General features: G+C 45.0%; 1 protein-coding gene across 42 annotated transcripts in view; it reads right to left on the reverse strand.

Moving 5' to 3' along the window:
• The window catches only part of LOC139422700 (NEDD4 like E3 ubiquitin protein ligase), a 106,818-nt gene that overhangs the window by 49,158 nt on the left and 31,181 nt on the right, over positions 1 to 26,479 (reverse strand). For 6 of the 42 annotated variants that reach the window (XM_071173968.1, XM_071173963.1, XM_071173967.1 and 3 more), the window contains exons 1-5: positions 6,925 to 7,093; positions 3,882 to 3,943; positions 3,294 to 3,402; positions 599 to 759; positions 72 to 207 (exon numbers count right to left, since the gene is read on the reverse strand). In XM_071173968.1, the coding sequence (XP_071030069.1) occupies positions 72 to 207; positions 599 to 759; positions 3,294 to 3,402; positions 3,882 to 3,943; positions 6,925 to 6,930 (474 nt within the window). In that variant the 5' untranslated portion in view covers positions 6,931 to 7,093. Of the gene's footprint in view, positions 1 to 71; positions 208 to 598; positions 760 to 3,293; positions 3,403 to 3,857; positions 3,944 to 6,924; positions 7,096 to 7,282; positions 7,334 to 7,881; positions 7,933 to 19,591; positions 21,591 to 26,479 lie in introns of those variants that run through there. The other 36 variants (XM_071173955.1, XM_071173954.1, XM_071173956.1 and 33 more) reach the window with 19 other exon arrangements.

Consider the following 26,479-nt stretch of genomic DNA (forward strand, 5'->3'; position numbering starts at 1 on the left):
GATGACCTTGGATTTACGAAGATCTTGATTAAAACATATTGTACAGTCGAGCGGTCAAAGGTCAGACTCACATCTTCCATGTCTCTGGGTTCTGTGTGTTCGTTCTCCAGGTCTTCAGAGATGTGTCGTCTAGACCTGAAAACCCGGTGGGCCTGGATGCTGTTCGCCCGCTGCTGATTGTCATTCTCCACCTCCGAAACATCATCCCTGTAGAGAAGAGATAATTAACATTTGACATGTTTGTGCACAGAGAGAACAAGAGAGGACCTAGTACCGAGTCTGGAGGACTCCAGAAGACCTAGCACCGAGCCCTGGGGGACACCAGAAGACCTAGCACCGAGCCCTGGGGGACACCAGAAGACCTAGTACAGAGCCCTGGGGGACACCAGAGGACCTAGCACTGAGCACTGGGGGACACCAGAAGACCTAGCACCGAGACACCAGAAGACCTAGCACTGAGCCCTGGGGGACACCAGAAGACCTAGCACAGCGCCCTGGGGGACACCAGAGGACCTAGTACAGAGCCCTGGAGGAAACCAGAGGACCTAGAGCAGTTCTGATAACGGTGTGTAAAGATAACATAGCTGTGTATACATACACGTTACTGGGTCGTTTCCACTGTGTATAGCGGTTGTTGTGGTTGACGTAGTAGGTTCTGCCCAGGTTATCAACCTTCTCCTCCCATCCTGGGGGCAGTGGGGGCTGGACAGCCTGGGGCCTCTGGACGCTGGGATCGGCAGAGTCGTTCACCTCCCAGCCCTGAGAAGCACAAAGGCACAGGAGGAGAGTGCTCAAAGATACAGACAGAGAGAGAGACACGGCACAGCCAGGAAACAAAACACAGCTCTTCCCTTTTGGTGTACCTTACATTCCACTGGCTGTCTGTCTGTCTGAGATCTCGCAAGATCGTTGTAGATTTTCAGTTTTTTTTCTCCCTTCAGTTCTCCTGCTAAATGTTAGCCTGGGTACCCGTCTGTTTAGCTACAATTCCACTCTTACTCGGTGTCATATGCCAAAGATGTTTAGCAAGACAAAGAGTGGAATGATGGCTAAACAGACGGGTACTGAGACTAGCTATATGTCACCCTATCTAGGCCTCATTTTACTGAGTGAAAAACTATAAGCCATCTTGCCCTCTCTCGCTCTCTTACTCAGATTAAGTCACTGGCACACAGAAGCGTACAGAAACACACACCAAACACATACTTTAATTTTCCATTAGATCAGACTTTTGAAAATGAAAGGAAGTGGGGAAGTGAGTGAGCGAGTGAATGGTGTTTCCAGAAAGAGAGGCCAGACCAGAACAGACTAGACGTTTTCTCCAGACTCCCTGTTGGCAGTAACATACTTTTGTTACTCCACCTCCACAACTGTATGCATGTATATACAGTACCACTCAGAAGCTTGGACACACCTACTGATTCAAGGGCTACATTGGAGAATAATAGTGAATACATCAAAACTATGAAATAGCACATATGGAGTCATGTAGTAACCAAAGAAGTGTTAAACAAAAAAATATATTTATACTTGAGATTCTTCAAAGTAGCCACCCTTTGCTTTGATGACAGCTTTGCACACTCTTGGCACTCTTAACCAGCTTCACCTGGAATGCATTTTCCAGCAGTCTTGTCTTGAAGATTGTGGAGGCCAGGTCATCTGATGCTGCACCTCTTTCACTTTCCTTGGTCAAATAGCCCTTACACCGCCTGGAGGTGTGTTGGGTCATTATTCTGTTGAAAAACAAAGTATAGCCCCACTAAACGCAAACCAGATGGGATGGCGTATCGCTGCAGAATGTTGTGGTAGCTATGTCGGTAAAGTGTGCCTTGAATTCACCTGTGTCACCAGCAAAGCAACCCCACACCTCCTCCTCCATGCTTCACAGTGGGAACCGCACATGCAAAGATTATCCATTCACCTTCTCTGCGTCTCACAAAGACACGGTTGGAATCAAAAATCAAAAATTTCTACTCATCAGACCAAAGGACTGATTTCCACTGGTCTAATGTCCATTGCTTGTGTTTCTTGGCCCAAGGAAGTCCCTTCTTATTATTGGTGTCCTTTACTGAGCAATCAAGGGGAGAAGGGCCTTGGTCAGGGAGGTGACCAAGAACCTGATGGTCACTCTGACAGAGCTCCAGAGATCCTCTGTGGAGATGGGAGAACATTCCAGAAGGACAACCATCTCTGCAGCACTCCACCAATCAGGCCTTTATGGTAGAGTGGCCAGACGGAAGCCACTCCTCAGTAAAAAGGCACATGACAGCCAGCTTGGAGTTTGCCAAAAGGCACCTAAAGACTCTCAGACCACGAGAAACAAAATGATGTGGTCTGATAAAACCAATATTGAACTATTTGTCTTGAATGCCAAGCATTACATCTGGAAGAAACCTGGCACCATCCCTCTGATGAAGCTTGGTGGGACCCTAGTCAGGATTGAGGGAAAGATGAATGGAGAAAAGTACAGAGATCCTTGATGAACACCTGCTCCAGAGTGATCAGGACCTCAGACTGGGGTGAAGGTTCCCCTAAAAAACAGCACACAGCCCAGACAACGCAGGAGTGACTTCGGGACAAGTCTCTGAATGTCCTGGAGTGGCCCAGCCAGAGCCCGGACTTGAACCCGATTGAACATCTGTGGAGAGACCTGAAAATAGCTGTGCAAGAACGCTTCCCATCCAACCTGACACGAGCTTGAGAGGATCGGCAAAGAAGAATGGGAGAAACTCCCCAAATACAGGTGTGCCAAGTTCGTAGCGTCATACCCAAGAAGACTCTAGGCTGTAATCGCTCCCAGAGGTGCTTCAACAAAGTACTGAGTAAAGGGTCTGAATACTTTTGTAAATGTGATATTTCAGTTATTTTTTTATTTTATTATAAATGTGAAAATAATTATTTTAAAAAACTGTTTTTGCTTTGTCATTATGGGGTATTGTGATGTCATTATGGGGTATTGTGATGTCATTGTGGGGTATTGTGTGTACGTAGATTGCTGAGGGGAAAAAAGTATTCAATCCATTTTAGAATAAGGCTGTAACGTAACAACATTGTGGAAAAAGTTGAGGGGTCTGAATACTTTCCGAATGCACTGTATGTAGGAAAATGATATTATTTTCTAAAAATCAGGACTGTACTGAATTTGTTAAAACGCTATTTTAAGCTTAACGGTTAGGTTTAGGGTTTGGGGTTAAGGTTAGGCTTAGGGAAAACACATTTTTACTCCCCAAAATGTCCTGACATTTCACGTAAAGAAAAAAGCTGTGCGCTTGTGCGTGTCCCTGTCTTCTTACCTCTGCCTCCTCCCTGGTAATCCCTTCAGTGGTCTCTTCCTCCGGACTTCCAGTCTTTGGCAGGTAGGCCATCTTTAGCCGTAGATAACCCTTCACCCGGGATTTGTGGCTGGAGACAGAAGAGGACACCAAAATGGCAGTTAGTTGGGAGTTATTCAAAAGAAACCAGAGGTAGAAACAGATGGTTTTACCCAGAGCCATGAATTTCAGAGAGTTGGGCGATGATGCATTTAAAATGACACTACAACATTCTATGGAAGCCCTGTTAGCACCCCCTAAACAATACATGGCGAATATTTTAACAATGCTATTTAAGTTAATGTCTAGAATTAGAACGATATTTGGAATTCAACAGAAACCAGAGGAGGTGGAATGACAACAGTCTTAGCTAACAATGATTACAGTACAGTTACTTTAAACCAAATACCATAATGACATAAGCCTGTGGTTCCAGTGATATCTAACCATGAATCTCCTTTGGATTAGCAACAACAGGTGGACATGGTTTGTGGGTAACTTGAGTGTGTGTGTCAATGCGTCCGAGTGTGTGTAGTTCCCTGTCACCTTCGTCGGTAGTCTGGAACTGACCTTCGTGGCCGTAGGAGGAAATCTTTAAACGTGTACGGCCGCTCCATCGTAGGGTCCTCGGTCTACAACACAAAGACACATCAATCAATCGATCGATCAAATGTATTTAAAATCCCTTTTTATATTAGCGGTTGTCAAAGTGCCTAGACACCGAAAAGCAAGCCAAGTTTACAGACATGAAAACATATCAAAACATGTAGCTATAAAATAGAAAAACCACACTGTCCATCTCGCATAAACACATTGTCAGACCGGAGCCAAATTACATGTGATATGCATGACCGGTACAATCTGTCCACCAAGCACACTAGTTAAACTAGCCTGAATCAAGTGCACAGCAAATATTTGAGAGGATTTGCCAGATTTAAGTATTTCTCCCAGGTCTGATTTACATGCAGTACATGAAAACATAAACACATTATGTTGTAGCTATGAAATAAAAAGCCACACACTGTCATTACATCACATGAAGATAAACCTTTGGTAACAGTTCTGTTGAAATGATTAACAAATGTCTCCTATTTCTTGGTTAAGTGTGTGTGTGTGTGTGTGTGTGTGTGTGTGTGTGTGTGTGTGTGTGTGTGTGTGTGTGTGTGTGAACGCAGAGTAGACCCTCTCCTGTTTCATAGTTAACTAACAGCCTTGTGTGATAAACTCAGAGGTAAAGTGGACCGACAGACCAGTCAGTACTGGCTGGGGTTTAAACAGCTATGAAACTCGAACCCTGTAGTCTTAAAGTCTGGTGTGTTGGGGGTTTGTAGAGAGACGTTGAATCCCAAATAAACTCTAAGACAAGATACTTGTGTCGATCTGAGAGGACTGGATAGGTGTAAGTGATATGAGGGCTGGATAGGTGTAAGTGATATGAGGGCTGGATAGGTGTAAGCGATATGAGGACTGGATCGGTGTAAGTGATATGAGGACTGGATCGGTGTAAGTGATATGAGGACTGGATCGGTGTAAGTGATATGAGGACTGGATAGGTGTAAGCATAAGCAATATGTATTGCGATTCGATACTATGATTTTATTGCAAATCGATGTTTCAAACATATTGCTCACCTAGACAGCACCATGAGAACACATTTTGATCAGTCAATAAAAGTGCTGAAAACAAATTGTCTCCTTATTTAAAAAATAAGCTGGAGAACAAGCTATTATGGATTTGGATTTCAGTCTAGTCTAATATTGCGATATTATCAAAACGATATAATATATTGGCAAAAATGATATCCCGATATGCAACTCCCCCCCCCCCCCCCCCACTCAGGGCTAGTAGCTAGACAGTGAAGGCAGCACCCATCAGTGACTACCCCAAGTTAACATGGTAAGAGCAGATCACTCAGGGCTAGTAGCTAGACAGTGAAGGCAGCCCCAGTCAGTGACTACCCCAAGTTAACATGGTAACAGCAGATCACTCAGGGCTAGTAGCAAGACAGTGAAGGCAGCACCCATCAGTGACTACCCCAAGTTAACATGGTAACAGCAGATCACTCAGGGCTAGTAGCTAGACAGTGAAGGCAGCACCCATCAGTGACTACCCCAAGTTAACATGGTAACAGCAGATCACTCAGGGCTAGTAGCTAGACAGTGAAGGCAGCCCCAGTCAGTGACTACCCCAAGTTAACATGGTAACAGCAGATCACTCAGGGCTAGTAGCTAGACAGTGAAGGCAGCCCCAGTCAGTGACTACCCCAAGTTAACATGGTAACAGCAGATCACTCAGGGCTAGTAGCTAGACAGTGAAGGCAGCACCCATCAGTGACTAACCCAAGTTAACATGGTAACAGCAGATCACTCAGGGCTAGTAGCTAGACAGTGAAGGCAGCACCCATCAGTGACTACCCCAAGTTAACATGGTAACAGCAGATCACTCAGGGCTAGTAGCTAGACAGTGAAGGCAGCCCCAGTCAGTGACTAACCCAAGGAGCCTCTACACTGTCAGAGCTTTCAGAGGTGAATCACCATGACTCATGAATACTTCAACAAAAAGGCCACAAAGACACAGTGAGTAAGACTACACCCACCCAGCGTGACTAAGACGTATAGGTCCACAGAGAATACACACACAGGGGCAGTATGACACCTGACTGGCTGACTGACTGTGATCAGGGTTATGTTCAGTAGGTACCAAAGGGAAGAAGAATATGCTCAGAAAAGAGTGATACTGAGGGACTTATGTGAACTTGTCCAATAACTAGGGGTGTGACGATACCAGTATTGTGATATTTTTCACATGGCAAAAAATGAAAACATGAAGCAAACCAAACTTTTGGGTCCTTTAAAAACCAGCTGTGGGTAAAATAGTGTGCTACAGCTTGGAAAAGAAAGAAATGTGACTGTTTGACAACATAATGGATGTTTGTTTCCAACATTAGAGCTGTTTTCCTAAATAAAGTTATATTTCCTTTTTTGTTTTGTTTCCTTGCCACGATACTAACGGGTATCGCGATATTGGTATCGTCTTTGCCCTATAATAAACACCCGTTGGCATTCAGTTGCAAAACGTTTTGAAACTAATGAACATGACCCAGGTCTCTGTGTCAATCCAGAAGAACCACAGGGTTACATCAGACTTTATCTCATGTTAATTCCTCCACCATAGGGACAACAGTAGGTGGTGCGTCATGATTAATAATTAACCTTACCACCTATGCAAATAGGCTTTTAGTTTCACCACTCTCAAAAGTAGTTACCTCTTAGAATCACTACTGCACTGCTTTAGGGTCAAGATATTTGACTGGCTTGACTGCTCAGCCACTCAATCAAGAGCCAAACATTCTTTGACAATTAATCATTTATGAGCAGGACTAAAGATTATTTGAGAAAGGGTCATTTAATCATTAGCAGCACTGCACTCTGAACTGCCAGTGAGATCAGTCCATAGTTGTCCCAATTATTATTATCATCATCATTGTTATTATTTAGAAGATCGATCATGTTCCTTTCATAAAACAATGAACCTGCTTAAAACTTGATTAATAAACTACTTGAATCCGGCATTAATTTTTAGGACTACAACTCTGTTTGTCATTGTGGCTTACCACCATCAGTTTGTTTTTCCGGCAGCTCCAGGCCTGGGTAACCCTCCTCTCCTCAGACTCTGTACTGGCCCTGTTGTTTACATTCCTCCCGGGTTTATTTCCACTCCTAACAGGGGGCTAGTCGCTCTCACTCTCCAGTGTTGTTGCTACTTAAAAAGCCTACGACAACAGGTTGCTCAAGAGAGCTTGCTAAACTCTTCCCCCTCCCCTATGCCCTTCACAACCTTCAGAGTTCACTAGGCAGAACAAACATGCTGTTAAAAACCAGTAGAGCACTCTAAAAACGCAAACAATATGCGCATACACTGACCAGAAGATAAACACACACACACACGTCGTACACAAACAACACACTCACCGGTAAATGATTGAGAGGCACATCGACCTGTCCCAGGAAATCGTCCCTCGTCTGCAGAAGAAAGAGAGTACAATAATTGTCAGTCAAAATGGAGATGAATACTCTGACAACTGTGAAGAATGCCAACTGACTCCATTTCCAGCAGCAGGGCTTGAAGGCAAGGAAGAACCGACCACAGCAATGAGGGGGAATTACACTCCATATTACTGTTGCTGCTATAGCTGTGCAATAGAATCAGTTTATTAACACAGGTTGTCACAGGCGTGGTGAGAAGCAGGTGCACTGAGAGGAGAGGTCAGGGGAGCGCTGATGTCACTGGGGTGGTAGGTCATGTAGGTAGAGGTACTATCACTTTAGACAGAGGGGGAAGATCCCATGACCCAGCGAGAGAAACAACAACCACCACCACCAGACGAGAGCGAGGGAACGAGAGACAGGAGGAGAGGAGAGGTAGCCAAAGGTTGTGCCAGCCACATGAAGTAGTCATTCTAACCACCACCATCATTATTGCCAAGAGGGAAAGGTCAGAGGTCAAAGGTGAAAGTAATTGACTGGTCAGGTGATTGAGTGGTACTGTAGTCACACCAGACCAAGATTACCTGTCCGAGGTTGAAAAGCCCATTCTTGGACCGGTCAGAGGCCAACAGAGCCTGTGTAGTGGGATACAACTGGTTTAGACAAACAGAGGGAGAAGCAGAGAGCTAGTAGCTAGTGCCACAGGCTGAATGAGCATGTAGGAAGGAATAAGGAAGGAAGTAGGTGTAGTAGGGAAGGAAGTAGGTGTAGTAGGAAGGAATTAGGTGTAATGGGAAGGAATTAGGTGTAATGTGAAGGAATTCGGTGTAGTAGGAAGGAATTAGGTTTATTAGGAAGGAATTAGGTGTAATGGGAAGGAATTAGGTGTAATGGGAAGGAATTAGGAATTAGGTGTAATGGGAAGGAATGAGGTGTAATGGGAAGGAATTAGGTGTAATGGGAAGGAATTAGGTGTAATGGGAAGGAATTAGGAATTAGGTGTAATGGGAAGGAATTAGGTGTAATGGGAAGGAATTAGGTGTAATGGGAAGGAATTAGGAATTAGGTGTAATGGGAAGGAATTAGGTGTAATGGGAAGGAATTAGGTGAAATAGGAAGGAATTAGGTGAAATAGGAAGGAATTAGGTGTTTTTATGTGATTGGAGTTAAGAAACTGTTCAATGTTTGCCTCTGGGATTCTGTAGGTGTGTTCAAATAGCCCTAGCCAACGGAGACTTCATGTCAAGGGTTATATACAGAATGTCAAAAAGGTGAGGAAATGGGAAAATAATATCACTGCAAAAAGGTTGTGGTTAAGCCACTGGAAAACCTTTACTTAAAAAGCCATGATAGAAACCGCTGGTCCTTTTTTAACTTAATACTGAGCCAGTCGACACACTGGACTTTCCCCTGACCTTTAGCCAGACAGAACACAAGTACAGAACAGTAGCTAGCTGGGCAGTAGCCATCTAGGCTACCTCTCTGGTTTAAATAAACTGCCATTTTATCACAGAGAGAGTCAAACCTGGGTTCAAATATATATATATTTTTAAATGGTCAACGTTTGCTCTAGCCTGCTTGGAGCGCCAGATGGGCGGGGCTTACAGTTTTGGGACTATTCCATTAAGCCAGGCAAGCTCAATTAAGAACAGACAAATCATTTGAAATCATATAACATACTATTGAAGCCAGGTCTTAGTAGAGCACACAGACAGGTCACAACACATCTCTCCTGTGTCTGTGTTATTGGAACTGATGAGAGGAGAAGGGACTTAAGAAACAGAACTCAAATGGGAATCTAAAACATTGTACACCTATCAGTAACTCATTTACAGTAGGATTCAACAATCCCTTCCTGAATGTTTTGGTTTATTTACTGCTTGCTTAAGGTACAGATAACAAGACGTGTCTTAAAACAGCAAAAAAGTATTTCAAAACCCTAAAAAAGTCACTCCATACTTTTGGCATATCGTCCATAATATCTAGCCTACAGTAGAGGGCCAGTAAAAGTATGCCATCGCCATGGATACCACTTGCTCTATTCACTCACTGGTCAGGTGTGGCAGCACTAATACAGGTACACACACACACACGACAGCACAAGTTGTGTCTGAGATATTATCAAACGGACCGTTTCTGGATGGAACATAAGGGTTTATTATTGATACCTCTGCTTCCGCTTCACTCAATCACTGTTCAGGTGTGACCCCTACACAGGAAAACATGTTGTCTGAAAGGGACTAGGGCTGACCCCAATTAGTCAACTGGTTGATTCTTTGGTCGTTAGGCTGCTGGCCGACCGAGAATGTTTTATTCGAGCAGTAACATATACACACACACACACACACACACACACACACACACACACACACACACACACACACACACACACACTGCAGAGGGTTCTGTATAGCTCCTCATTGACATGATTGGTTGACCGTAAGTGGGGGCGGTATATCCTGTAGAAAACACAAACTCACTTCCTTGACAACAGCTCTGCACTGTTCCACGAAGCACAAGAAGTATGAATGCCCTGACTTCTGCTGAGGACGTATCACCGTAAATGCTGCACGGCCAATGCAGACGACGTCTGCAAAATGATGCCAAATGCACTGCTCTCTCCAGAATGCGCTGCTCTCTCCAGAATGTGCTGATAGTATTTCTGATTGGCTTAATGCACAACCACTAATGAGCTGTCGAGCTTCTCAAAGTCATGTTTTCTTCACCTCAAACAGCAGGCAAACAAAGTCTGTTTTTACACCCATTGAGAATGACAATAGTTCTTCAATTTATTCAAAAAATCTTTCCAGCTCCGTCCCTTTTGATAAAAACTCAGCATGAAAGGGAAAAATGCTATGCTCTGATTCAGTGAAAACGTCATAAAATAGACCTACATGATTACTTCTTCTCAGTGCTCGACTTGGACTGAAATAGGTTCTGGTATTCATTTTGTGTACTGGCACGGTTTATAAAATGTCATGTAAAATGTGCATATGAAAACCATAACTGACATGCAGATCGGTAGAAATGTTAAGATAAATGGTCATTCCACATGAAAAAGGTTGCCAACTCCTCGTGTGGCATTTTACCGGCAGCTTCAGGAGAGTAATGGCAGAATGCCAGCAGGAGAGGGAGGGAAATATTCGGGTCAGGTTAAGGTTTTTTTCTTCTGGTTATCTCTGGCTCCCTTGAGTCATTTGTGCCTTATTTCATCAGTAATAATAAAGCACTACTGTATATAGTTGATTTTATTAAATCACATAGGGTGTGTCTTATATATGGAAAAAAACACCTTTAAAAATGTTGACCAATCGATTGGTCGAAAGAACGGTCGACTAAGGTTTTAGCCAAGGACAGCCCTAAAAGGGACAGTCTGTGGTGTGGATGCTGGACAGTAAATACGGGTTTGTGTTTTTATGCCTGGGTAGAGGATTAGACTCCCATGGTCATGCTCACATAATGTGCCTTTTAAGATATGGCTGACAAGGCTAATATGGCCAAGCTGACCATTGGGTGAGATTTCTGCTTTCAACAGGGGTCACAGCTGAGCCTACAGCTGTCTCCATGTGCCATCTTGCACTGGAAGGAGGAGGAGGAGAGGGAGAAGGGGAGGGAGAATTAGCATATTACTCCTCACTGGGAGGAGGGGGGGAGGGGAGGGAGAGTTAGCATATTACTCCTCACTGGGAGGAGGGGGGAGGGAGGGAGTAGGGGAGGGAGAGTTAGCATATTACTCCTCACTGGGACGAAGATGAGGGAGGGAGAGAGGGAGTAGGGGAGGGAGAGTTAGCATATTAAACCTCACTGGGAGGAGGGAGGGGAGGGAGAGTTAGCATATTACTTCTCACTGGGAGGAGGAGGGAGGGAGGGAGGGAGTAGGGGAGGGAGAGTTAGCATATTACTCCTCACTGGGAGGAGGAGGGAGGGAGGGAGGGAGGGGAGGGGGAGGGAGAGTTAGCATATTACTCCTCACTCGGAGGAGGAGGGGAAGGGAGGGAGTAGGGGAGGGAGAGTTAGCATATTAAACCTCACTGGGAGGAGGAGGAGGGAGAGTTAGCATATTACTCCTCACTGGGAGGGGGAGGGAGGGAGAGAGGGAGAGGGAGAAGGGGAGGAGGGAGGAGAGAGGGAGTTAGCATATTACTCCTCACTGGGAGGAGGAGGAGGGAGGGAGAAGGGGGTGACCTATGTTGAATCACTAAAATAATACAGATATTCACTATGGAAAAAGATGGAACAGCACGTCAGAAATCAGCTCAATGTAATCGAAGAATCCATAGAATCTAACCACTTCTGGGAAAATTGGAAAACTCCAAACAAACAACACGAAGAGTTATCTATCCAAAACGGAGATGTAAGGATAAACCGCTTCTCCAACCTTTCTGGCTCTATAACAAAGAACAAACGGCTGAAAAATATACATGATCAAATACAAATCTTAGAATCAACTATTACAGACTACCAGAACCCACTGGATTCTCCAATTACATTGAATAAACTACAGGACAAAATACAAACCATCCAACACAAAAAAAGGCCTGTGGGGTTGATGGTAACCTAAATGAAATGATCAAATCTAGATATTCCAATTGGAATATCAAATCTACATATTCCAATTGGCTATACTAAAACTCTAACATCATCCTCAACCCTGGCATATTCTCCAATATTTGGAACCAAGGACTGATAAGCCCAATCCACAAAAGTGGAGACAAATTTGACCCCAAAAACTACAGTGGGATATGCGTCAACAGCAAACTTGGGAAAATCCTCTGCATTAACATGACCAGCAGACTTGTACATTTCCTCAGTGAAAACAATGTACTGAGCAAATATCAAATTGGCTTTTTACAAAATTACAGTGCGACACAGACCATGTATTCACCCTGCACAACCTAATTAACAAACAAACCAAAACAAAGGCAAAGTCTTCTCATGCTTTGTTGATTTCAAAAAGGTTTGATACTCAATTTGGCAAGAGGGTCTGCTATACAAATGTTTGGAAAGTGACATTGGGGGTAAAACATACAACATGTACACAAAAAACAATTGTGTGTGGTTAAAATTGGCAAAAAAACATTTATTTCCACCGGGCTGGGGGATGAGACAGGGATGCAGCTTAAGCCCCACCCTCTTCAACATGTATGTCAAGAAATTGGTGAGGCCACTAGAACAGTCTGTGGCACATGGCCCTACGAGAATATGAAGTCAAACGTCTTCTGTTTGCGGATGATCTGGTGCTTCTATCCCCAACCCAGGAGGGACTACAGCAGCACCTAGATCTTCTGCACAGATTTTGACAGACCTGGGCCCTGACAGTAAATCTCTGTAAGACAAAAATAATGATGTTGCTTAAAAGGTCCAGTTGCCAGGAACACAAATACAAATTCCAGCTCGACACTGTTGCCCTAGAGTACAAAAAAAACTATACATACCTCGGCCTAAACATCAGCGCCACAGGTAACTTCAACAAACTCAGCAAAAAAAGAAGCGACCCTTTTTCAGGACCCTGTCTTTCAAAGAAAATTTGTAAAAATCAAAATAACTTTACAGATCTTCATTGCAAAGGGTTTAAACACTGTTTCCCATGCTTGTTCAAATAATCATAAACAGTTAATGAACATGCACCTGTGGAACGGTCGTTAATACACAGTTTACAGACGGTATGGAATTAAGGTCACAGTTATGAAAACTTAAGACACTAAAGAGGCCTTTCTACTGACTCTGAAAAACACCCAAAGAAATATGCCCAGGGTCCCTGCTCATCTGCGTGAACGTGCCTTAGGCATGCTGCAAGGAGGCATGAGGACTGCAGATGTGGTGAGGGCAATAAATTGCAATGTCTGTACTGTGCGACTCCTAAAACAGTGCTACAGGGAGACAGGACGGACAGCTGATCGTCCTCGCAGTGGCAGACCACGTGTAACAACACCTGCACAGGATCAGTACATTCGAACATCACACCTGCGGGACAGGTACAGGATGGCAACAACAACTGCCCAAGTTACACCAGGAACGCACAATCCCTCCATCAGTGCTCAGACTGTCCGCAATAGGCTGAGAGAGGCTGGACTGAGGGCTTGTAGGCCTGTTGTAAGGCAGGTCCTCACCAGACATCACCGGCAACAACGTGGCCGATGGGCACAAACCCACCGTCGCTGGACCAGACAGGATTGGCAAAAAGTGCTCTTCACAGACGAGTCACGGTTTTGTCTCACCAGGGGTGATGGTCAGATTCGCGTTTATCGTCCAAGGAATGAGTGTTACACTGAGGCCTGTACTCTGGAGCGGGATCGATTTGGAGGGTCCGTCATGGTCTGGGGCGGTGTTTCACAGCATCATCGGACTTAGCTTGCTGTCATTTCAGGCATTCTCAACGCTGTGTGTTACAGGGAAGACATCCTTCTCCCTCATGTGGTACCCTTCCTGCAGGCTCCTTCTGACATGATCCTCCAGCATGACGCCAACAGACATACTGCTCGTTCTGTGCATGATCTCCTGCAAGACAGGAATGTCAGTGTTCTGCCATAGCCAGCGAAGAACCCGGATCTCAATCCCATTGAGCACATCTGGGACCAATTGGTTCAGAGGATGAGGGCTAGGGCCATTCCCCCCCAGAAATGTCCAGGAACTTGCAGGTACCTTGGAGGAAGAGTGGGGTAACATCTCACAGCAAGAACTGGCAAATCTGGTGCAGTTCATGAGGAGGAGATGCACTGCAGTACTTAATGCAGCTGGTGGCCACACCAGATACTGACTGTTACTTTTGACCCCCCCTTTGTTCAGGAACACATTATTCCAGTTATGTTAGTCACATGTCTGTGGAATGTCTCAGTTGTTGAATCTTATGTTCATACAAATATTTACACATGTTAAGTTTGCTGAAAATAAACGCAGTTGACAGTGAGAAGATATTTCATTTTTTGCTGAGTTTAGTTGTGAACGATCTGAGAGACAAGGCAAGGGCTTTCTACGCCATCAAAAGTAACATGACATTTGACATACCAATTAGGATCTGGCTAAAAATACTTGAATCAGTTATACAACCCACTGCCCTTTATGGTTGTGAGATCTGGGGTCCGTTGACCAACCAAGAATTTAAAAAAAATGGGACAAACACCAACTTAAAAGAGACTCCATGCAAAATTCTCATTGTACTGCATAAACCACCAAATGTAGCATGCAGAGCGGAGTTAGGCCGATACCCACTAATTATCAAAATCCAGAAAAGAGCCGTCACATTCTACAACCAACTAAAAGGAAGCAATTCCCAAACATTCCATAACAAAGCCATCACCTACAGAGAAATTAACCTGGAGAAGAGTCCCCTAAGCAAGCTGATCCTGGGGCTCTGTTCAAACACACCCCACAGAGCCCCAGGATCAGCAACACAATTCGTTCCAACCAAATCATGAGAAAACAAAAAGATAATTACTTGAAAAATGAGAGAATTTACAAAAAAACAGAACAAACTAGGATGCTTTTTCGCCATAAACAGAGAGAACACAGTGACAGAATACCTGACCACTGTGACTGACCCAAAATAAAGGAAATATTTGACTAGGTACAGACTCAGTGAGCATAGCCTTGCTATTGAGACAGGCCACCGTAGGCAGACCTGGCTCTCAAGAGAAGACAGTCTATGTGCACACTGCCCACAAAATGAGGTGGAAACTGAGCTGTACTTACTAACCGTCTGCCAAGTGTTTGAGCATAGACACATTTTTTCCCTCAGATTACACAGACCCACAAAGAATTTGTAAACAAATCAAATTTCGATAAAATCCCATATCTATTGTGTGAAATACCACAGTGTGCCATCACAGCAGCAAGATTTGTGACCCGTTGCCACAAGAAAAGGGCAACCAGTGAAGAACAAACATCATTGTAAATACAACCTACAGTTGAAGTCAGAAGTTTACATACACCTTAGCCAAATACATTTAAACTCAGTTTCACAATTCCTGACATTTAATCCTATTAAAAATTCCCTGTCTTAGGTCAGTTAGTATCACCACTTTATTTTAAGAATGTGAAATGTCAGAATAATAGTAGAGAGAATGATTTATTTCAGCTTTTATTTCTTTCATCACATTCCCAGTGGGTCAGAAGTTTGCATACACTCAATTAGTATTTGGTAGCAATGGCTTTAAATTGTTTAACTTGGGTCAAACGTTTTGGGGAGTCTTCCACAAGCTTCCCACAATAAATAATTTTCCCATGATGTCAACCAAAGAGGCACTGAGTGTGAAGGTAGGCCTTGAAATACATCCACAGGTACACCTCCAATTGACACAAATTATGTCAATTAGCCTATCAGAAGCTTCTAAAGCCATGACATCAATTTCTGGAATTTTCCAAGTTGTTCAAAGGCACAGCCAACTTAGTGTATGTAAACTTCTGACCCACTGGAATTGTGATACAGTAAATTATAAATTAAATAATCTGTCTAAACAATTGTTTGAAAAATTACTTGTGTCATGCACAAAGTAGATGTCCTAACAGACTTGCCTAAACTATAGTTTGTTAACAAGAAATTTGTGGTGGTTGAAAAACGAGTTGTAATGACTCCAACCTAAGTGTATGTAAACTTCCGACTTCAACTGTATATTGATGTTAATTTATATTCCCTTTTGTACTTTAAATATTTGCACATTATTACAACACTGTATTATTACACATAATGACATTTGAAATGTCTTTATTCGTTTGGAACTTTTGTGAGTGTAATAAAAATACAAATAAAAAAATCCATTTTATTATCTATTTCACTTGCTTCCCATGCCAATAAAGCCCCTTATATTGAAATTGAAGAGAGAGAGAGAGACAACAGACTGGAAGGAGAGAATGAGGGTTAGGGTCAGTAGACAATCAGGGATCAAACAGCAGGCCCCCGACCTAGACAGGGGAAAAAAAGGCCTGTACAATAAAGCCTAACCTATTCACTGGAAAAGCCCGAGTGGGGTTAGGTTGAGTTACAATGCCATGCAACCCCCACAAGGTGCCTGAAAAAGCTCCAACAACAATTCCCTCCCCAGCCCCCGGCACAGCACATGCATATTGACAAAAATAACGTTGGAGACCCCCAAGCTAATATAGCCTCGTGACAGCCAGCCAGCCAGTTGGTCAACGCTCTTTGTGAATGGCAACTGCACTAGCTGTGAACTGGTCTGGGTTAAGGCTGTGGCGAGGGCATAGGCCTAACTATAGAAATGTAATTACTTCCTGGCATGGGTACACTAAATATGGCTGCCAGCCCACCCATCCCAAAACATTGACTTGAATGGGGATGCCCTTTCCGTTCTAGTTATTCTATTTCTATAGACAAAGCTGTCTGTCTCCAGCCTGGCACAAGCACTGTGCTTTTCTATATCCAGGGGCGCTAGCCTACTAGGCAGGCAACCACAGGGCACCTGGGGAAGGGGGTTTCCCCTCCTATGGGTATCAAGGTAATTCCATACATCTGAACGTTAAGTGTCCTATATGTGAGAGCAGGGTCAACTTTATTCTGTAGCGGGAATGTTAAGTGGCTAAAATTGTGTTAAAATTATTTGTTTGTTTGTTTCCATATTTGGTCAAAATAAATCTAAAGATTCTGAAGAGATGTGGTATAGGGAGGAGTGTTGAAACAGTTGGTGGGTGACATTCCTCTGACTTCAGTGGCCACTAAAGTCAGCAGAGACCAGTCATACAGACACTAGAAAATCACACTGAAATGATAAGCCCAGTCAAAACAAGAGGTCCTGCCTTAGTATGTACCAACTTAGCGTGTACCCTCAACTGAAATTCAACTCACGCACTGACACGAGTGAACATTCAAACTAAAGGTTCATACAAAACATAGGCCTATGACCTGTTCAGTCGCGCCATTCAATGTCAATATCATTAGCCAGTCTTAAAAGTGACCATGCTCGTCCAATAGTAATATTAAAAAACATGTCCAAATAGCTGAGTGAGGACATATAACCTCCCAGCCAGTAGCAGTATCCTGGTTGGTAGTGGGAATAGTCTGATAAAACCTCATCAAGATGCAACTAAAGAGGGGTGGCAGACTCTAGTAATAGTTCTGGATGATTCTGGTCCTATCCTGACACAGTGGCCATTAGATAGTCTAAATACCAAGCTACAAACTACAGACAACAACTGTTTTGAGAGGCCCATGTTTTCGACGAGTGAGAAACAGTTTAAATGCTGTAAGGTCTGCATCTGAAATCTAATTTTATTGGTTAGGAAATGGAGAGCCGTTTAGCAGTGTACTCTTCTGCTATAGTAAGTAGATACAGTTGATTATTTACAGCTTTATGAAAGACTCAAAGCTATAACGAAATGCTGATATTGATAGCTTGTTAAACTTCTTTAATAGTCATTTGGAGTCATAATGATATCAGATCTGAATCACCCAGAAAGGGCAACTGTTCTCAGGGAGCCACACCGACCCATAGGAGATGCCACACCGACCCATACCAACCCAGGCCATAGGAGACTCCACACCGACCAAGGCCATAGGAGACGCCACACCGACCAAGGCCATAGGAGACGCCACACCGACCAAGGCCATAGGAGACGCCACACCGACCAAGGCCATAGGAGACGCCACACCGACCAAGGCCATAGGAGACGCCACACAGACCCAGGCCATAGGAGACTCCACACAGACCCAGGCCATAGGAGACTCCACACAGACCCAGGCCATAGGAGACTCCACACAGACCCAGGCCATAGGAGACTCCACACAGACCCAGGCCATAGGAGACTCCACACAGACCCAGGCCATAGGAGACTCCACACAGACCCAGGCCATAGGAGACGTCACACCAACCCAGGCCATAGGAGACATGCCTCTTTCAAGCAGATCTAAAGATAGCACAAGCACAGCCAGATCTTAAAGAGGCTGTGTGGGTGTTTGTTCCTATTTATTACCTCACCCTCTGCAGGGTTAGAAGACAACCAGCTGCATCGAGTTTTCTGGAGAAATGGAGAGCCTGTGACGATACTTCCCCTTTTGGACGTTAACAAGACGACCCTCCATCTGAACTCCTCCTCCACATTTACTGAACTGGTTGAACAGTGCAGAAGAGAACCTCTGAAAAGTTTATTTTAATTTTCTTGTCAGGACCAGAGAGAAAGAAATGCCGGTCAGGCGTTTCTTTTACGACTGCTACGTTACGTTACTATTACCTCAACGTAAAGACAATGAAGTGAGTGGGCCGGGCAACAGTTGTGTGCGTGTGTTGAGCACTAGTTTCCAAAGCCCGTCTCTCATTTGTTTTCCTCGGGTTTTCCTAGTGAATGAGACTCCATCTAAGTGTGTAAAAGTTCACATGCCTGTGGTTGTGAAATGAAATAAAAGCCGGTGCAGTGGAGACCAGCAGTAGCAGCTCCTGGCCAGGCTGCCTTGGGGCTACTTGACATTCTCACTTCCCAGAATGTGACCACCCCCTTCCCGCCCAGCCGCAAGGCAGGCATGCATTTTTATTTGATTTATTATAAATCACTACTGACCGTAAGGCATCACTGAGGCCAAGCTTCCTGACATCCAGGACCTCTATACTAGGCGGTGTCAGAGGAAGGCCCAGAAAATTGTCAAAGACACCAGTCACCCAAGTCATGGACTGTTCTCTCTGCTACCACACGGCAAGGGATAACAGAGTGCCAAGTCTAGGTCCAAAAGGCTCCTTAACAGCTTACACCATGAGACTGATGAACAATTAATCAAAAATGGCCACCCAGACTATTACATTGACCCCCACCCTTCGTTTTTACACTGCTGCTACTTGTTGTTTATTATCTATGCATTGTCCCTTTACAAATGACCTCAACTAACCTGTAGCCCCACACACTGACTTGGTACTGGTACTCCCTGTATATAACCTCATTACTGTTTTGTCATTTTCTTGTTATTATTTTTTTTAATAATAATCAAAATCCAAATAATTTATTTAGTAAATATTTTCTTAAGTCTATTTCTTGAACTGCATTGTTGGAAGTAAGCATTTCACAGTAAGCGCATGTGACAAATCAAATTTGATTTGATTTACTGTCTGGTGAGCAATAACAAATATATTTCTATAAATAAACTGTTTTTCATGTGTTCAGAACATTCACGGACTCTCAGATGCCTTTGAAACCATCTGAATTCTTGATTTACTCTCATAAACTCAAATACAGGCTACTTCAGACACCAATACGTTGCAACTACCTTCAACATAAAACTCTTTGAAATACTTCAAAGCTTGTGTGTAAACTTTAAAAATACACTACCATAATGATATTTATACTTCCAATAATCATTACCTGACCATTTCCCAGGCTTATATCCTGTACGGTAGGGGGATCACCATTCTGACTGAAAGAAATCTTGAAGTGAGGTTGCTGCTTGCGGGGTTCTCTCCTGATGTTGAAAGTACAGCCATCTTCAATATCCATACTTTGACCGTCCATCTCTGAAGGGTTTCCTTCAATGCCCTGAGGATCCCCAACATCCCCGAATGTCTGGTGGTTCCCACGGTGCAGCCGCTGATGCGAAGAGCTTCTCTCCAGCCGGATCTTGGGGTAACGTACCACACGCCCTCCCTTGGAGCCAGTGAAACCCAGATCGGTGGGCTCACTAGTGGCCACAAGGTTCATATTGTTGGCCTGTCTGGCTTGGTCCTGCTGTCCAAGCTGGAACACAAGCCGCCTTTGAGTGGTGCCAGGTTGGCCCGGGTCAGAGTTCTGCTGCTGGACGGACCAGCGGCAGGGCCCAGCTCCTTGATTGCCAGAGCCATAGCCGATCCTGAACTGCTGGACTTCAGATCCATCTGAGGAGTTCCTTGAGATGTGGAAGCCTCCGATGCTGATTCCCGGTGAGCCTCCATTTCCGTTAGACATAGCTGAACTGACCTGACCGCTTGAGTTTGAGCCATCTTGGGGTGTGACGCAGAAAACCCTTCGCTTGGGTTGAGCCGGCTCTGTGGGCTGTCGATTCCCATTATGAGGCATGGCAGAACTGTAGCTCCCTGAAGCCTCTCGACTGTAGTGAGGTGGTGAACTGACCGTAGATGAAGCGTCTCGGCTGTAGTGAGGTGGTGAGCTGACCGTAGATGAAGCCTCTCGGCTGTAGTGAGGTGGTGAACTGACCGTAGATGAAGCCTCTCGGCTGTAGTGAGGTGGTGAACTGACCGTAGATGAAGTGTCTCGACTGTAGTGAGGTGGTGAACTGACCGTAGATGAAGCGTCTCGACTGTAGTGAGGTGGTGAACTGACCGTAGATGAAGCCTCTCGGCTGTAGTGAGGTGGTGGTGGTGGTAGAGCGTAGTGGTAGTTCCTGTCTGGTTCTGTGTAGGCCGGAGCAGGTCCTGGGGTGTAGCTGGGTAGCGGACATGGCGGTGGCTCTTCAGCTCCAACAGGCCCAGGACCGGAGGACCGTTGGAGAGAGATCTGCATAGAGGAACTCTTTGTGGGCCGTGGCTCGGCAGAAGTCAGCTGGGGTATAAACATGGAGGAGCTTCGTTTGAGTGAGGAGTCTCCAGGACCTCCATGACCAGCCAGGGGGCTCTCAGAAACAGGACGAGGCCCAAAGTAGATCCCTCTTTCAGGCCGTTGCCAAGGCACAGAGAAGGCACTCATAGGCAGATCTCTCTCAGGACACCAGGAGAAGGTAGTTGATTCTGGGCTGCTCCAGCGCTGAGGCCGGTGAGGCTGCTGCATGTGGAATGTCATGGCGACATCGTTGCCGTCCTGGGTCTGGGTCTGGGCCTGGGACGGCCCTTCCAGCTCCTCCATTTCTGGAGCTGTATTGCTGCGGCCAGAGCCAAAGTACAGACGCAGCCGGTGAGACATGTTCACCTCCTGCTCTGTCTCAGTGTCTGATCCAGGCGCCCACTTCTCAACTGGCTGATCCCCTTTCTCCCCTCCCTCCCTCTATCTTTTTTCTCTCGCTCCCTCCCACAGTGAACAGCAGAGCTGGAGGAAAGAGGAGCAGCGAGTCAGCACAATAACAAGAAAGGCAGTGCCAGGGAAACTCCAAGCTACAAACTCCAGGCAAAAAGGGGGATGAGAGAGAGACAGAGAAGAAAAGAAAGTGAGAGGTAGAAACAAGACGGAAACAAACAACAAAAAAAAAGAGATGAAATCTGCCAAACTGTTAGCACTGGACAGTCTAGCAATAGCGACAGACAGCAGAAATAGCCCAAGTGACAAGCAGCATTCCAGGCATGATTGGATAAGGGCACCCGGCGCTCCTGCCTCTGAGGTGAGGGTAGGGTGGCCGTGGTCATGTGACTGCTCTCCACCCTCCACCCCCCGTTTGTGTGAGTGTGTCACCGCCCCCAGCCTAAACGGAGCCAGGGGGGGAAACAGCACCAGACCTGGGTTCAAACAGTATTTATTTCAGACAAGCAGGCTCAATCAAGTTACCCTCGAAGTATGTGAAAGAGAACAAATAACAACTTGAAACCAGGTCTGAATAGCACCCTGTCTCTCAGCTGGTCCTTATCCGTCAGTGGGCCAGGGCCCAGTGGGAGGGGGACACAGAGCTGAGTCAGGCAGCACAGACTTGACAGGGCCATAAATCTATTGTAGTAGTGTTCATCCCAGATCCCACACACTGGGCTCAGGACGACAGGGGCCGAGAAGACAGTTACACAACGCCATCTTACTTGACCCCAGTCCTCCCCTTTCAGAACAAACACAGGGGCCAAGACTACAGGAACAGTCTCTAAACTATTCATCCTCGGCTCTAACACCAGTCCAACTAGAACTCCTTCTCTGAGGTGGCCACCTACCCACCACATCAGGTAGTGTCAGCTAACACACAAAGACACTGAAATACTCAACCCCCAAAATTCCCACCCCACGACCTCCAGATTTACTTAATTTATGTGTCACTGAAGATATTAAGCAGCTGTGTTCCTTCCTGGTTCACAGTGAAAAAACAGAGCCAAGATGTTAAAGGATGCCTCTGATTCTGCAACTGAAAGGGTTAGCCTGCCTGGCAATACACGTACTCAGGGTTAGCCTGCCTGGCAATACACGTACTCAGGGTTAGCCTGCCTGACAATACGGGGCGGCAGGGTAGCCTAGTGGTTAGAGCGTTGGACTAGTAACCGGAAGGTTGCAAGTTCAAACCCCCGAGCTGACAAGGTACAAATCTGTCGTTCTGCCCCTGAACAGGCAGTTAACCCACTGTTCCTAGGTCGTCATTGAAAATAAGAATTTGTTCTTAACTGACTTGCCTAGTTAAATAAAGGTAAAATTAAAATAAAAAAAATAAAAATACACGTACTCAGGGTTAGCCTGCCTGACAATACACGTACTCGGGGTTAGCTTGCCTGACAATACACGTACTCAGGGTTAGCCTGCCTGACAATACACGTACTCGGGGTTAGCTTGCCTGACAATACACGTACTCAGGGTTAGCCTGCCTGACAATACACATACTCAGGGTTAGCCTGCCTGACAATACACGTACTCAGGGTTAGCCTGCTTGACAATACACATACTCAGGGTTAGCCTGCCTGACAATACATGTACACAGTGGTAACCTGCATGACAATGCATGTACACAGTCGTAACCTGCATGACAATGCATGTACACAGTGGTAACCTGCATGACAATGCATGTACACAGTGGTAAGCCTGCATGCTGACAGTAGTTGTGAAACTGCTCTCTGTCTTTGGAGACAGACGTTTAAAAGACTCATATTACAACAACAACAGATACATATGAAACTGATGGTTGGTGAAATCTAAAGAATTATCATTTCACAATTGACAGTGAGACATGTGAGGGGAGTGTGACTACAACAATGTAAAGTAGAGGTAAAGAAACACAGAACGTGACTCAGATCTTTAGCTCTGTGGGGAAAGGGATCCAGAGGGGCGGGACAGGGAGGTTACGGATCCACAGCCTCGGTCACTACTGATAATAAGCAGCTGTCTTCTGTCACGGTCCACAGTGGTAAACAACCCAAGCTTTTAAATGACGCTCCTGCCTCTGTCCAGTGTACAACAGGACTGCAAATGAGGGCAAATGCTGGTTATAAAACCTCCCTCTGTGTGCGTTGTTGATTGGAAAATGTCAGATGATGACACTGGGTTTGACAATGATTCAACAGTAATGCTTTACGCCATGCAGCCTGCCCATTCTTAGCTCCAAGGGGGCCACACCAGTCAGGCTCTCCATGGGCCCTTGGTGTGTTTGGAAACAATCCCCCTCTCACAATATGGGACATTTTTTATTTGTGTGTGTGTGTGTGTGTGTGTGTCCCCCCTTCTCTTTCTGACGCACCATAAGATATCAGGCTGCTATCATTTTGTGTGTGTGTGGTGTGGTGTGGTGGTGTGTGTGTGTGTGGTGTGTGGTGTGGTGTGGGTGTGTGTGGTGTGTGTGGGTGGTGTGTGGTGTGTGTTGTGTGTGTGTGTGTGTGTCAGGCGCACACAGGGGAGGGAGACTACGTGGCTCATAGCCAGACAGCCACCAGAACAAAGCAGCCACTATGGTTACTGTACATATGCTTCTCAAACCATATCACAGGCTTTGTTCATTCCCTCTCTGGCTGCATGGAATCAGAAGTTCCCCTAATTCACAACCTGGCAGCTTCCGGACAACCACACAATCTTTATGACCATCAGCTGCATGTGAAAGACAAGACAAAAGAACCACAATCTATGTTCCTTTGTGTCAGAGCAACGAGACTCTCTAGGGGGAACATTTAGAGTGGCCATACTCCCTTCCTCAGACTTATGAGGGAAGAGACTGGCTGGAGGCTGCCATTACACTCTCCCTGTCCCTGCAACAGAGAGACTGTCCCAAGACAAGACAGAGAGCAAAGTCAGCACTACAAGCAACCGTCCTTCTCTTTGTGTTGCGAGAAGACTGAACACAGACAGGCAGACATACATTTCCCCATGACAGCCATCAATCAAGCGATACAAAACATTCCCAGGGAGATGCAGAGAAACTGGATCAGGCCTTAATTTAACTGCCTTTTAATATTAGTAATCTATGGCAGGTAGCATTAGAGGAAGATTTCAATATCATCGTCAAGGAGACAGAGGACACTGTAGTCTACAGGCCTCAAGAATGCAAGACATTTTAGATGGAAAAGAAATCACATTCCCAGCATTTCTTATGTGAAAAGAAATTAAGACTACAAAATGATTACATAATAATTTAGGAGTAACTGCATAGGCAATAAATAGTCTCTTTATAACCAAGTCAGTCCTGGCTGCCAAGTGAGAACAGATAACTATTGTGTCCTGGAGGGGAAAGCCCCATCAAACACACAACACTGGGGCCATAGAGTCTGAAGTTCGGCACTGAAAAGAGCAGTCCTCCATGTAACATATTGGACGTCTCAGAGCAACACATTCTAGGCCCGTATTCATGCTGATCTAGGATCAGGTCCCCTTTGTTCGTGTAATTGTATTCATGATCTTCTAAAAAGGCTACACTGAGGCAGAAAAGGATGTTTATATGACAGGGAATATATACAAAAACTTGTAGAGAGCCTATCCAACTGACAAATTATTCGAAAAAAATATAAACTATTGGATCCAAGACTTAAAAAGAACTGATGTTGGCACAGGATGGAAGGAAAGTTGGAGCACAATTAACGAAATTACAGGATCGGTGTGTCCCCCCGTGGGATGGTTGAGCTAACGTAGGCTAATGCGATTAGCATGAGGTTGTAAGTAACAAGAACATTTCCCAGGACATAGACATATCTGATATTGGCAGAAAGCTTAAACTCTTGTTAATCTAACTGCACTGTCCAATTTACAGTAGCTATTACAGTGAAATAATACCATACCATTGTTTGAGGAAAGTGTACAATTATGAACTTCAAAAGGTATCAATAAACCAATTAGGCACATTGGTGCAGACTTGACAACATTTTGAACAGAAATTAAATGGTTCATTGGATCAGTCTAAAATGTTGCGGGCACACTGTCCCATCTAGTGGCCAAAATCAAAATGGCACTTAACCTGGAATAATACATTGTGACCTTTCTCTTGCATTTCAAAAGATGGAACAAAAAACAAAAGCAAGCTTTTATCTTTCTATTATCTATTACCAGTTCTAATGTCTTAAATTCTCCTTCATTAATTTAACATTTCTAGTGTTTAATTTCAAATGGTATCAAGAATATGCATATCCTTGCTTCAGGTCCTGAGCTACATTCAGTTAGATTTGGTTATGTCATTTCAGGATTTAAAAAAATAATAATTTAAGGGTCCGATCCTTAAGAGTAGAGAGTCCTTAAAAATGTAAGCTTTTCCAGTATAAACTAATGAATATAATGTATTATGCAAGAAACAAAATGGACTAATTCTACAGCACAACAGCAGTAATGTCTTAAGTGTAAAACTAATAATGACTCAATAATTCATACTTTCTGGGAATGCTATGAAGTCCAGAGGTTGTGGGCGGAGCTAGAAAGTTGGCTGTCAAAAGTATTACAATGTAAAAGCATTTTTAATCTGTCTGCATATTTCAGGACAGGGTGACTGAGAAAAAACGACTGATAGAATTTAAGGACAAGTGACAAACAATGCCAAGCACTTGGGATGGGGGTGTACTAGGGATGGAGGTGTGACCAGACACGAGGGATGGAGGTGTGACCAGGCACGAGGGATGGAGGTGTGACCAGGCACGAGGGATGGAGGTGTGACCAGGCACGAGGGATGGAGGTGTGACCAGGCACGAGGGATGGAGGTGTGACCAGGCACGAGGGATGGAGGTGTGACCAGGCACGAGGGATGGAGGTGTGACCAGGCACGAGGGATGGAGGTGTGACCAGGCACGAGGGATGGAGGTGTGACCAGACACTAGGGATGGAGGTGTGACCAGGCACGAGGGATGGAGGTGTGACCAGGCACGAGGGATGGAGGTGTGACCAGGCACGAGGGATGGAGGTGTGACCAGGCACGAGGGATGGAGGTGTGACCAGACACGAGGGATGGAGGTGTGACCAGACACGAGGGATGGAGGTGTGACCAGACACGAGGGATGGAGGTGTGACCAGACACGAGGGATGGAGGTGTGACCAGGCACTAGGGATGGAGGTGTGACCAGGCACTAGGGATGGAGGTGTGAGCATGCGGGTCAGTGGAGATGAGATGAAGTCATTGTTTGTGTGTGTCTAACTTGTTGTTCATATGTATATGTACACGTTTAAGTTTGTATATGTACAAAA

The sequence above is a fragment of the Oncorhynchus clarkii genome, chromosome 12, assembly GCF_045791955.1.
Source record: "Oncorhynchus clarkii lewisi isolate Uvic-CL-2024 chromosome 12, UVic_Ocla_1.0, whole genome shotgun sequence".
In the NCBI taxonomy this organism is placed as follows: Eukaryota; Metazoa; Chordata; class Actinopteri; order Salmoniformes; family Salmonidae; genus Oncorhynchus; species Oncorhynchus clarkii.